Below are 12,514 nucleotides of genomic sequence, written 5' to 3'. Positions count from 1 at the left end.
GGTCAGTCAGTTTAGGGAGGAGTCCTCCTCCAGGCTCCTCCATGCTCCCAGGGCAGCTGGCCTCCAGACCAGGACACCCAGCAGTCCGGCCCCCGCCTGGCTCCAGGGAGGAGGCCAGCTCCCCCACCGGCAGGGCACTTCCTGCTGCAGACCAGGCCCAGGCTCCCAGGTCCTCCAGGCCAGTGGGCCAGACTCCCTAGAGACAGAGCCAGAGGTGCAGGTGTGGGGGGTTTGAGCAGCATGAGTGAGAGCCCCAGAAGCCCGGGTTCGGGGTCTTTGCCCCCACACCCCCATCTTGAGTGGGCAGGCAATTGAGGGATAAAAGAGTTCAGAGTCGTTGGGGCACCTGGGTGGCTCAGCCATTAAGCCTCTGCCTTCGGCTCAGGTCATGATCCCAGGGTCCTGGGATCGAGCCCCACATCGGGCTCCCTGCTTGGCAGGAAGCCCGCTTCTCCCTCTCCCACTCCCCCTGTTTGTGTTCCCTCTCTTGCTGTCTCTCTGTCAAATAAATAAAAAAATAAATAATCTTAAAAAAAAAAAAAAAGACTTCAGAGTCAGCCCCCTTCGCAGGCTAGAGCCTTGTCCTTCCAGTGACCCTCCCCTCCACCCCTGCCCCTCCTCAGAGATGGCTAAAGAGATGGGCGGTGGGGGAGGCCCCAGACTGACATAGCCCTAATGGCTTTCCCTGGGCAGCATGAACAAAATGGGAAAAAGATGTGTGAGGTGGGAAGCTCTGATTTCCTTTCTCCTTCGGGCGCCGGCTCTGGAAAATGTTAGCTGTCAAAGAGAGACTGAGCAGTCTCCGGCCTCCCCCTGCCCATTACCCCCTGTCCCACCTCATCCACCAGGGGCCCCGGCCCGCCCGGATTCCCAGGGGGCACCGGGCTAGCACCTGAGAATTTCGGCGAGGCTGCCCTGACAAAGCCCCACCCCCCCGCCTGTGTCTCCTCCACCAACCTGGGGAAGACATCCAAGGGGGAGTTTTGGCACTTGGGGATCCGCAGGGACACGTCCCTGGGGGATCAAAGGAGCCAGCCAGTGTCTCCTGGATTTTGTAGTCTCCCGCCTCCTAAACCCCAGAGCTCTGGGACGGTCAGCCTCAGGATTCCAGGGCTCCAGATGACCTGGACTTTTGGTGGGCCTGTCTTCCTGCTGAGCTCGCAGGACCTGGCCCAGAGACGGAGCCAGCCTGGGTCCTGGACGCTCGCAGGCCTTTCAGGCTGCTTGTGGGTCTCTCTCGCTACTGTGGGCCAAATCCCCGCTTTTGAGCTCCCAGACCCCCAGGGCTAGGCCTCCAGGAGCCCCAGGGAACCAATGCCACAGCTGGGAGGAGCCACTCTGTGCCTTGGTTGGAGGCTGTGCATGGTGGGGGGCAGTCCCAGCCTAGGAGGAAGCCACCAGAACACTCGGCCCTTTCTCCAAAGGCCCCTTTGCTCCTTCTGCAGCTCCACCAGCTCACCCTTCAGGAAAGCTTCCCAGATCTACCCACTCTCCCAGCCCAGCCCAGAGCCCCAGCCCCTGCCTGGAGCTGCCAGGCTGGATTATCTGCCCCTGCCTCCCTCCGGGTCCGGGGTGTGGGCTCCATCTCCCTCCCAGGCTCCCAGGGCAGGGGCAATCCCCCTTCTTCCTCTTTGGTTATGGTTGGATCCGTTTCATGGACTCTTTCCAAAGAAGCAACCGAGCAGGATTCCAGAGGGGAGAACCGACCCTTCCTTTGGAATAGCTGCCCTGACTGAGCGACTGGGCTCCTGGCGCTGCTCGGAGCTGTGACAGAGGGGCCGGGGTGGCAGGCCCGGCTGGACACAAGCTGCAGGACTCAGCCGGACCCTACGTGAGAGCCGTCCCTGTGCTGTCTCCAGTCTGGCTGATTCCAAAGCTTTCCTCTTTCACACTTCAGAATAGAATCTGGGTGAGCCTGGACGACGATTAAGTTCTTTGTCTTTCCATGCCAAATCTTTAAAAACTACCTCCTCTCTCCCCTCCTCTCCCCCCACCCCCACCTCTCAAAATCCGATGCCTCACACATACCCTTTCAAAGAAAGCCCAGAGTTGGTGGTGTCCCTGAGCGAGGCTAGAGAGCATACGCGTTAAAGCAAGCCAGCAAGCCTGGGGGTCAGCCCAGCCAAGTGGCGGGGGGCAGAGAGGGGGGCACAGGGCCTGAGCAGGGGCTCCACAGGTGGGGGGCAGAGGCAGCCAGGGCCTCGGGGGGAAGCCGGCTCACCACGGCACTAGACATCCCTTACCCATTTCATCACAGCCTGGAAGAGATCTCGCAGTCTGACTGCGCAGAGGCTGCAGCCAATCCCCACCCTCAACCACACTAGGTCCTGACCCCCGAGGGTGCGAGTGCTCCCTGAGTGCTTCGTGGTGGGTGGGCCGTGTGTACAGAGCTCAGATGAGAGTTCAAAGGCCGAAATGTCAGCCTTGATTTAAACGTTTGTTCAGGGGGCGCCTGGCCAGCTCAGTCGGAAGAGCATGTGACTCTTGATCTTGGGGTCGTGAGTTCGAGCCCCATGTTGGATGTGGAGCCTACTTAAGAAAAGAAATGAAAGGAAGTAATATAAAATAAACATTTGGTCAGTATCAACCCCACCAAAGATCATCGTGTGGGAAGCTAATCTGTCCCTATTAGGGCACTTAGCAGCTCTGCTGCCCCGGCTCCTGGCATCTCTCGCCCAGACAGAGCTAGCACTCCACGGTTCTCTGTCCCCGTTGTCTCCCTTCACGGAAGCCCGGGGGTTGGAGCGGGGGGATCCTTTACACCCTAAGTCAGTTCAAACCACTCCTTTGCTCAAAACCCTGCAGTGGCTCTGGTTTTGTGTGGATAGAAGCTGAGGGCTTACAACGGTCCAAAGGCTGTAGTTTCTGCTTACATCCCCCTGCTCACTGACCCCTTTCCCCTCGGCTCACGCTGCTCCAGCAACCCTGGCCTTACTGCTCCTGAATACACCAAGTGTACGCTTGCCTCAGGGCCCTTGCACCTCCCGCCTTCTCTGGAATGTTCTTCCCCAGATGTTTACGTGACTCGTTTCCTCACTTTGTTCAGGCCTCTGCTCAAACGTCCTGACCTCAGAGAGGTCTTCTCTCAACAGCCCGTTTGCAGTCCCGTGTCCACACATATCTGCCTGCCTTCTTATTGTCCTTCGCAGCGCTCACCAGCCCCCTTACAAGGAAGCCCACGCAGGCTTTGCTGGTCCTACAACAGTCTCTGGCCATGGCTGGTTCTCAGTAACTGCTTCCAGAACAAATGAATGGAAAGTAAGCACAAGACTTCAGTCAAAATCAGTGACCATTAGGCTGAAAGAAACTACTGCGCCTTTCATTAGTAGTCGTCTTTTTTTTTTTTTTAAGATTATTTATTTATTTGACAACGAGAGAACGCGTACAAGCAGGGGGAGGGGCAGAGTGAGAGGGAGAAGCAGGCTCTCCGCTGAGCAGGGAGCCCGACGCAGGACTTGATCCCAGGACCCCAGGATCATGACCTGAGCCCAAGGCAGACCCCCCACCGACAGAGCCCCCCCAGTACTCTTGCTTCTTGATTTAATCATTTATTTAACTCTCCTGGATAGGCGCACGAAAGAGGTACTCTGCAAAAATCAGGTCTGCACACGAGAGTGCCCTGCCAGGCTGGGAGAGGTCATGACGCACGCACTCACTCCTCGATGGTCCATCGTTGTGTTCCCCNTCGTTTGTTTCCCCCCCCCCCCGCCTTAGAAACACCAGGAGCTTGTCGATTCAGCTCATGCTCGCCCTTACTGGGTCTCTAAGCCCGCGGCTGGCCACCGATCCCCATTCAGCAGCTCAGCCTCTCAGGGCTGCAGGTCCAGGGACTCCAGCGCACCCACCCTCCCCTCACCCCAACCATGTCAACTCTCCCCTTCTGTATTTGGGCTGCCAAATAGGGCCAGGAAAGACCTGACGGCCAGCTTGCAGCACTGCTGCAAACCCAGGCTCTGACCTCAGTCAGAACCTCCGTCCTCTCTGTGTCCTCCATCAGCCTGTTCTCCTGCCTCCGCGGCTGCTCCCAACTTCTGTCCCCTGGCTTCTGGCTCATACTCTGCTCCGATTTCATGAGCAGTCCATGTCACCAGGTGCTGTCAGAAACATAGCCACCCGCCCCACACTCTCCTCCTTCCTTTTGGGCCCAGAAGACAAGTGTCCCTATTGCTGGCCAAGGTGAAGCTCACCCCCCTGTCTCTCGGGACCCAATGCAGCCTCCCCAGGACCTGCGGTCGATGGCTTTGCCAGCAGCATCTTCAGACACCTCGGTCCTATCGTGGCCCTCAGCAGCCCCTCTCCAGAGCCCCCGGAGAGCGGTGCACACCACCGCCAATTCATTCTGTAGCCCACCTCCGACAAGCACCTGCCACGCTCCCCGTCCCCACCACAGGCACTGCCCAGGTGAAAGGCACTCAATTCACACCAACGCTGGAGGCTTTCCCTGGCTCTCATCTTACCTGCCCTCTCCGTGCTGTCAGCTGCTATCCCTGCCCTCCTGGAGAGGCTCTTCGGCCACCCTGTGGCCCCCTGGTAGCCTCCGTCAGGCCTCCCTCCAGGCCTGTAAGAATGGCGTTCCCGAGCCTCTGATCTCGACCCTGTGCTCTCCCGTATACACCTTCCTACAGGAAGCCCTCCTCCCCATCCAAGGTTCCCCCACTGCTGCCCTGTGGTCTTTAAGCCCCCAGCCCCAGGTCTCTCATCTGCTAAGCTGCAGGCAGCTCGAAGTCTACCCAGCGGACTTCCTCGGAAACCCACTCTTCTGCCTGTCGCTCTCTCTGTTGAATGACACCACTCTATTCTCCGCAGATCAGAGATACCGAGCCCGTCTTTCATCTTCCTGCACTGATCTCTAGGTCTTGTTCATTCTACCTCCTCAGGGACGCTCATTTGCTTCCTCCCACTTCACTGATTCAGCCCTCCACCCGTGTGCATCCCAGTTACCCCAATAGGACTCGCCTCCCGGCCCATCGCCTCCTGGCCCAGCTCCAACGCAGCATTATCTTCCTACCGCACACGTGGGAGCACACAGCTCCCGATTTAAAGTCTGCAGCTGCCCTGGACAGCACTTGCCACAGCGCACTGAAGTCGGTTTGTGGTGGTAAGCAGCCAGAGGACCAAGACCGTGCCACTTCCCTCGTGTCTAGCTCAACACCTAGCATGTAGCAGGCGTGTCCTTGGAGGCCGCGTGGCTGGGCCAACAGCAAAGCAGGGCAGTGGGGAGAAGCAGAGGCTTCCCGCCTGCAGACCAGCTCTTGGGCCTGGGCGAGATGGATTTCTTATCTTTTGTCAACCTAGGCTTCTTCAACCGTCACGTGAGAATACCAGCACCTACCTCAGCGAGAACGGCACAAGGCACCCAGAGGACCCAGCACAGTGCCTGACCCAGGGAGCCCCTCAAAAAAAGGTTGTCACTGTTACTGACAACAGCCGTTAACATCAAGGGTAGAAAAGAATCCCAGGATTTAAAGGCTGGAACGCTTGACACCCCAAGGAAAGTGCCACACATTTAGTATGGGGCAGAGTCCAACCCCAACCATGGGGACAAGGTCACCAGCTCTCACACCACGGGCTGTTCCGCAGCAGGGGGTGAACCGAAGCGATCTGGGAGCCTCACGCTGCGGACGAAGGATACCCCAGATGAACCGGCGGATTTCTTACGTGGGTACTCATCTTGCTAAACCTGGACCCGGGCTCCCGTGCCTTGAGGCAAGTTCCTAATTACAGCATGGTTGAGCTTTCCTATTGTCCGCTGTGATCGTCTACTAAACCAGGAATCAAATGACTCCTCCTTGCAGGTTTGCCGTGGCCACTTGTACACCCACTCCCCTTCCCCCGTGGAGGATCACTTTGTTCAGTGAGGTCTCAGACCACTGAGATGATGTCTGGCGGGATTCATCTCTCACGCGCCTTGCCCCCTCCTGAGCTCACCGCGGAGGGGTCTCTGAATCACAGCACATCCTTCCGCTGTGAAGAGCATTACCGGAAGAGCGTGTGTTTTGTCGTGCTCACGCTCCATCCGAAGGACGGACAGGTGTTCAGGCAAAACACATGCTGGCTGAGATTCAGGCGGCAATCTGCAGGGGGCTGGCCACCCTTGGAGGCCAGGACCCTGGGGACAGAGGGGCAGAGAAGGAAGGGGACTTGAGTAGAGGGGGCCCCAGGCAGCCTTGCAGGGCGAGGTGGGCTCTAACCAGGATATGTGAGGAGAGGAAACAGTAAGGAAATGGTTGCAAGGTCCTCTGGGCCCCCCCGGTCCTTCCTGATGAGCAGAAGATGACTCCTTCCTGCCTGCACCAAGACCAGGTGGCTTTCAGGACATGGGCAGGGTACGTGAGGGGGGCATCAGAGCCGCGGCCTATTTACCAAGATGCACCCTCAATGCTGACCTAGAAGGAGACTTTCCCAGGTGATCTCCCAGTCTACAGATGACGAAGTAACTCAGACTCGCTTTCGCGTGTATTCCCAGTTTTGGGTGCGGCCCTCTGGGATTATTCCCACCTAGAGGTGTGTGAGGGCGCCTGGCACCTCTCCGAAGTGTCACGGACATTCCTTAGGTCGGGCTCAGCAGGAACCAACTTGCTCAGAGTGCAACAGCTCAGAGTGCAAGCAGGTCCTGCAGTGCAGGACAGGACGGCAAGACCGCGGCTGAGGTCCAGCCTGGTGACAGGAAACTCCCTGCCACCGGCTGCCCTGACTCTGACGCTGACCCTGGAGCCAAACCAGCCACTCAAGAGGGCATGAGCCCTGGTGTAGACGCGGAGGCTGCATTCCCTCAAGACACAGCACACAGGGATCCCAGACACAAGGTCAGACCTGTGACTCACCTTCCCAAGATGAGGGTGTGTACCATGGAGGAAGAGCTGGCAGGACCGACCAGGGTGGCGTCACCAAGCACCCTTCCCTCCCTCGCCCCGTCCCTCCTGCATGCCCGCTCTGAATCACGCTGCTGGTCACATACCCTCTGTATCAAGGTGTCCGTGTGGTTTGGGGTATCATTTTAGGTTTGCTCAGTCTGTGGTGGGGACGAGGACAAGGCAGCAGAGCGCGTGGGCTACACGCAAGGCTTGGTCAGTGCTTCTCGATGGCTTCTAGCCAACAGGGGCCCAGCTGGTGCCGTCCACAGAGATCCGGAACCCCTCACACAACCAGCCCCGTATGACCTTGTGACAAGGTTATTTCTTCCCCAAGTAAGCTCTAGATCCACGCGGGGCTTGAACTCAACTCCCAACCTCGAGAGCCGCGGGCTCTACTGGAGCCGGCATGCGCCCTCCGAGTGACCGCGCGTTCCAGTGTGAAAACAGCAGCAGCAGCAGCACACGAGTGTTTTTCCGTTATAAAAATTTATCGAGGGAATAATTTGACTTTTTAGAGGTTTGGTTTAACAAAGTAAAAGACTAAAAACCATGAAAACACTTTTCTTTTTTAACCTACCAAGGAGAATCTAAATTAAATAAATTCTCTATTACTTTAGGAAAGAGACTGCTTTCCTAAATCAGAAAAGTTGATTTCCAAATCACGCTCTTACCTCTGATGCCTTGTAACCTGAAGGAGAATGGAACCTCCCCAGGGATGGCACCTCTGGAGGTCAAGGTGGGAAGGAGGAGATAGGCCAACACAGATGAGGTGGAAACTCTGAGCCAAAAGCTGAGTCTGGGGTATGCTGTCATCCAACCAGGCTTCTTATGAGAGTGAAATAGGAGGCTGCTAATTACTTGAGAACAAAAGGCATAAAATGGGATCTGTGGCCTTCCTGGTGATAAGGCAGTCTGGGAAACTTCACTTGCCAGGGCACCCTGCCCCATGAAGGTCTGAACGCCCGTCAGAGCCCAGCACCCTGGGACCTGTGGTTAGCACCATTTCAGAGGTAAACAGTGTAGGGCTGCTTCTGACGCGGAGGCTCCCTCCTTCCTTGGAAAATGTGACCAGACACACAACACAACACTGGAGGTGAGATTCCAATGACTATTAAGCCTGGGGGGAGCCTCTGCCTCCCTCACAGCTGAGCTCCCCAGGAGGTAGAGCGGGGGAGCTGTCCACTGGTCCACAGCCCTGTGTTCCTGCGTGCACTGCGGCCTCTGCCTCCCCACGTCGCCAGCGCTCCCGCTGCCACTAGTCTTCTGGGGGACTCTGGGCCAGGTGCTGCTCCCACTCGGCTTCCACCAACTTGTACAGCTCCATGGTGGCCTGGGCGTCCTCTACGGAGGAGTGTCCGCTTCTCCCCACCTGAACGCAGCAGGAAGACAAGAGCGTGAAGCCCCAAGAGACTATCTCTTTCCTTCCCAACTGGCTCTCCCTGCCCCTGACACACTGCTGCGGTCACTGCCTGCAAAGCTAGGACTCTGGTGGGACCTAGTCCTATGCTCCTGTTCGCCTCGGTCCTTTCCGTGGACTGTACAAGCCACGCTGTTCTGCACTCTGCAAACACAATGTTCCAGATCACTGACAGGCCTTCCGAGTCTGGCACCTTCCCCATTTCCACAACCACTCCCTACACGATGTGCGCCCGCCCCTCTCCCAGTGCAAACGTGTCGACTGCACAAGAGGCCCAGGCACCCCCTCTGCGGACTCTCAGACCACCACGATGTGCTCACTTCTTTTCCCAGCTAGGGTTCTGCATGCACTTGAAGACTTTCCCTCTCCCAAGCACCCCCTGGGACACTCTGTGAGGCAGAGAACAGGAACCATTACCCTATGTACAGATGGAGAGACTACTGGGCCCCTGCGTCCAAAGCTCTTCCCATTTAGAGCAGCCCGTCTGCATCTACGTCCAGAGCGATTCTGGGGCCTGAGTCTGCAGTGAGGCAGCAAGGAGCCCCCCCTCCCCGGGTCCGAGCCGGGGGCCTGACAGCATCTGGGGAGACATCACCTGGATGTCCCGGTTCAGAAGCTTCTTGGTGAGGGTCTTCAGAGACATGGTGGCATTCTCTGGGCAGTCGGCCTTCCGGTTGAGAGGGGGGATGTGGGAGGTGTCGCGGGTGAGGGACTTGGGGTGGAAGTACTGAAGGGCTTTGAAGTCGTTGTGGATGGCATGTCCCACCACGATCTTCCCTGCGAGGATCTTCAAGATCTGCAAGGGAGCAGAGGATGCGCTGGTGAGGAGGCCAAGCTGGCGGGGCTGCTGCATCCCAGAAGTCCGACGTGGCCATCGGTCCGTCCAGACTCTGCACCATGTGCTCACCTACCTCGCCCTCTCCCCTAGGCTTCCTCCATCTGAGCTCCATCGCCACTCCCCGAGGTGAAAGCAGCTGTTGCCGGTGGTGTAACCCGGTTTGGACTTACCAGTGGCTCCTTATCTTCTCATTAATTTCCACCCAAATGACAGATTAATTTGCCTCAGCCCCAAATCACACTCATGTGTGCGATGTTCGCTTACTATCCAGTTCGGTTCTGGCTTCCTACGTGAATTTCTCTAGCCGTTCCCACACGCTGGCCATAGACACAAGGCTTGGACAAACGCAGTCAAAGACGGGCTCCAAGGAGGTAACAGAAACCCCACGTCGTATGCAAACAGTTACGCATATGGGGCTTTTTTTTGCAGGGGAGGGTCTATGATTTCCATGACTCTGGAAGGGCCTACAAGCTTCAAAGCTTAAGAATCACTTGGAGAGTTGGACCGCAGAGGAAAGCAGCCAAGCAGCCCAGAAAGTCCGCCCCACTGCTCTACTCACTCGCTGAATCCGTTCACCAGCTGCTCAGGAGCCTTACTCCTACTAGTCTTGAGACCAAGTAACCTCTCACCATTTCAGTATCTAAGAGCAAAAGGACAACCAAAGAGTATGCCACGAGCTCTGAAGGCCACTCCCCAAATGGACTCCAAACAGGTTGTGAACAAGAGCGACAGTCCTATGATCGATCCGTGCATAGCCAACAGAAGCCCCCCGGGAGGGGCCAGACCCATTTGAAGGTCCCCCTGGTCTCACGCCCCAGCGTGGGCACCGGGGAAGCGCTCTATCATGAAAACCCGACGGAAGTCCAATCAACTAGGTTCCTGTGTGCTCCAGACCGCAGCTGCCATTCACCACCCACCAACACGCCCACTGTGCGCTCATTCAACAGCCCTTGGAGCCACGGGGATTCGAGATCTCAGACCCATCCCACCTTCTGCCTCTCCCAAGCCCTGCTCAGAGGTGCCCTGGCACACAGAATCTGCAGCCCTTCCTCTCAAGTTCTAAAATCCAGCCCCTTCACCTCTAATGAAGCCCCTCCAACTGTCAGGGCACGAACAGAATTAGCGGAACACCGGGTGTCCAGAGAAGAAAGAATGTGGAGCTGAAGTGACAGACGCGGACCACAGGCGCCCTCTGGAGGCCACCCAAGACCATCCTCTCCGCCTCCTCCCTGCGCCTCCCAAGTCCACCCTCCTTTCCCTGTCCCTCTGTGGTGCTGCCAGTGTCCAGCATCCAGTATGGGGCCCCCATGAGGAGGTGTGCTCACTGAGTGAGGTGAGAACCCCGACAAGCCAGCCCTGTGTCTTTTATCCGCCCCCCCTTTAGGCTACTTGTCCTAGTTACACACATCACCCTGCTCCTGTCCCCAACACGTCCCATGCTTGCCACACTTGCTTGGGCACCCTCTCCACCTCTCTGTGCTCAACCCCAAACTCCAGCTCTACAAGGCATTCCCAGATTGAGCCCTTTCCCTCGCCATTCATGCCTGCTGCTCTGCCCTTCAGCGGCTGCTATTCCTCTGTGTGGATTCCCAGTTCCCCAGATGAGAATTCATTTCGGGAGCTCAGGTAGGTCTCAGCTAGCCCAGTTCATCACAGCAGCTAACCGTAACTTTCTGGACTCTCAGCACACCTTACTCCAGCAGGAAGCCCCCTTCACCTGGCAGTCCACCCCCCTTTCCTCCTCCACAATCCTTCGGCGCCTTCCTAGGGTGACCTCGCTGCCTCCTGTGTCCCCCCGCCACCGCCATCTCTCACCTGGCTCCGGGCGGTCTTGAAGGGTGTAGCGTTCACCATGTGCTGCTTCCGGATGCCACTCCATCTGGTCCGGTAGTCCACGATGTGGCAGGGGGGCAGGATGTACTCATCATAAAGCACATCTCCGTGGTAGTTGACGATGCTACATCGGGCCAGGGAACTGACGTGCCCCTTGGGTCCCGTGCCCACCATCTCACAGTCAATGGCCACCATCTTCCTTGGCATCTTCTGGGATGCTCCGGAACATTTATTGTCTGAATGAGATTGGGTGGAGCTCTGTGGGGCATTCTTCTGAGTAGGGTTCTTCTGGGGGCCCTTCTTGTGGGGGCGAGTTGGGTGGCTCCTCATCTTTGGAAGGGCGCTCTGGAACTCCCCCAGCAAATCCACTTTAGCCACTGCAGACCCCGGCTTCTGTGCAGGGGCAGGGGTTAGCCACGGCACTGCAGCCTTCTTGTCCAGGGCCTGCTCTGGCCCACTGCTGGAGGCAACGGTCTTCTTTTTTGGAAGAGGAGAGACCTTCCAAGTGCCATCTACGCTAGAAGTCTCCCCTTTCTTTAGAGGCTCTGAGTGCAGCTTAGATGCCTTGCTCGGGGGCTGGTTCTTCTTATTCAGAAAGCCTCTCCGTTCCAAGAGCCGCCGCTTCCGGACAAATCTTCGGTGCTTGGCATTCCCCTCAAATGCTTTTTTGGGGGGAGGTTCACCAAAATCCAGATTGAGGAGTAAGGTAGACATGAGGACAGTGGATGGCGGGAGAGCAGGTGGGAAGAGTGGCTTACTGATGACAAGGAGACAGAGGATTCATCCTCTGTTGAACCCCATAGGCCGACATCTGGAGGTCTGGGGTACACCCTGGGGAAGAAAGTGATCCTGATAACCGAGCCCGCGGGCGGGGGAAACGATAAGACCCATCTGCGTGGGGCTTAAAGTTGGAAAGGCATCAGAGCTACCGCCCGGAGTGGGAATGAATCTGTAACGTGAAATGATGCTAGGAGCACTGTCTGAGCCAGGAAGCCTGGGTTCTGGCGCGGCCCCCCAATTCACCAGCTGTAGGGTCTTCACAAGGGTCACCTGCCCTCCCCTGAGCGCAGTCTCATTCGGAAACTGAGGGGGCTGTAGAGCCAACCGGCTCGAACTCTGAGCCTGGAAAGTCAGAACAGGGGAGCTCCATTATCCGCACGGGGAGGGGAAGTCTAAGTGTGCTCGCCAGCAGTGGCGGGACCGGCCCCCAAGGCCTCTGGGTTACCCCGGCACCCCTCGCGCGGCTCCCTCGGCTCCAGGCGGGGAAACCCTGCGCAAGCATCTCACTCCAGCCCTGTTCCCGAGACAGGCCCTCTGACAACACACATCCACCGGGAGAACCAAGGCTGGGGGCCGCCTACCTCGGCGAGCACGCCGAGGTTGAAGGGGGTCCCCGCCACGAAGGGCGCCCCTGGAGCCCACACCTACCTCCCAGCGGGCCCCGCTAAGAGCGGAAGCGCCCGGAGCCGGATGCGGAAGTCGGCGCGCGCCGGCGAGGCCCGGGCCTGCAGGCGCGCGGATTGGACCGCGCCGGGGGCCGGCGTGCGCGCGCCCGCAGCGCCCCCTGCCTCC

The 12,514-nt window shown here is 57.9% G+C and overlaps 1 protein-coding gene across 1 annotated transcript; it reads right to left on the bottom strand.

Annotated features, from left to right (window-relative positions):
• Positions 1-7,321: 7,321 nt before the first annotated feature.
• On the bottom strand, positions 7,322-12,508 carry ISG20L2 (interferon stimulated exonuclease gene 20 like 2). Its single transcript, XM_011234417.3, has 4 exons — positions 12,371-12,508; positions 10,925-11,773; positions 8,867-9,067; positions 7,322-8,223 (listed from the first exon to the last, which is right to left on the bottom strand). Exons 2-4 carry the CDS (start codon positions 11,654-11,656, stop codon positions 8,110-8,112), a joined length of 1,047 nt encoding a protein of 348 aa, XP_011232719.1. The 5' UTR covers positions 11,657-11,773; positions 12,371-12,508; the 3' UTR covers positions 7,322-8,109.
• Positions 12,509-12,514: the final 6 nt, after the last annotated feature.

The sequence above is a fragment of the Ailuropoda melanoleuca genome, chromosome 8 (genome assembly GCF_002007445.2).
Source record: "Ailuropoda melanoleuca isolate Jingjing chromosome 8, ASM200744v2, whole genome shotgun sequence".
In the NCBI taxonomy this organism is placed as follows: Eukaryota; Metazoa; Chordata; class Mammalia; order Carnivora; family Ursidae; genus Ailuropoda; species Ailuropoda melanoleuca.
The sequence above is the reverse complement of the archived record's forward strand: the minus strand, read 5'-3'. Positions and strand labels throughout refer to the sequence as shown.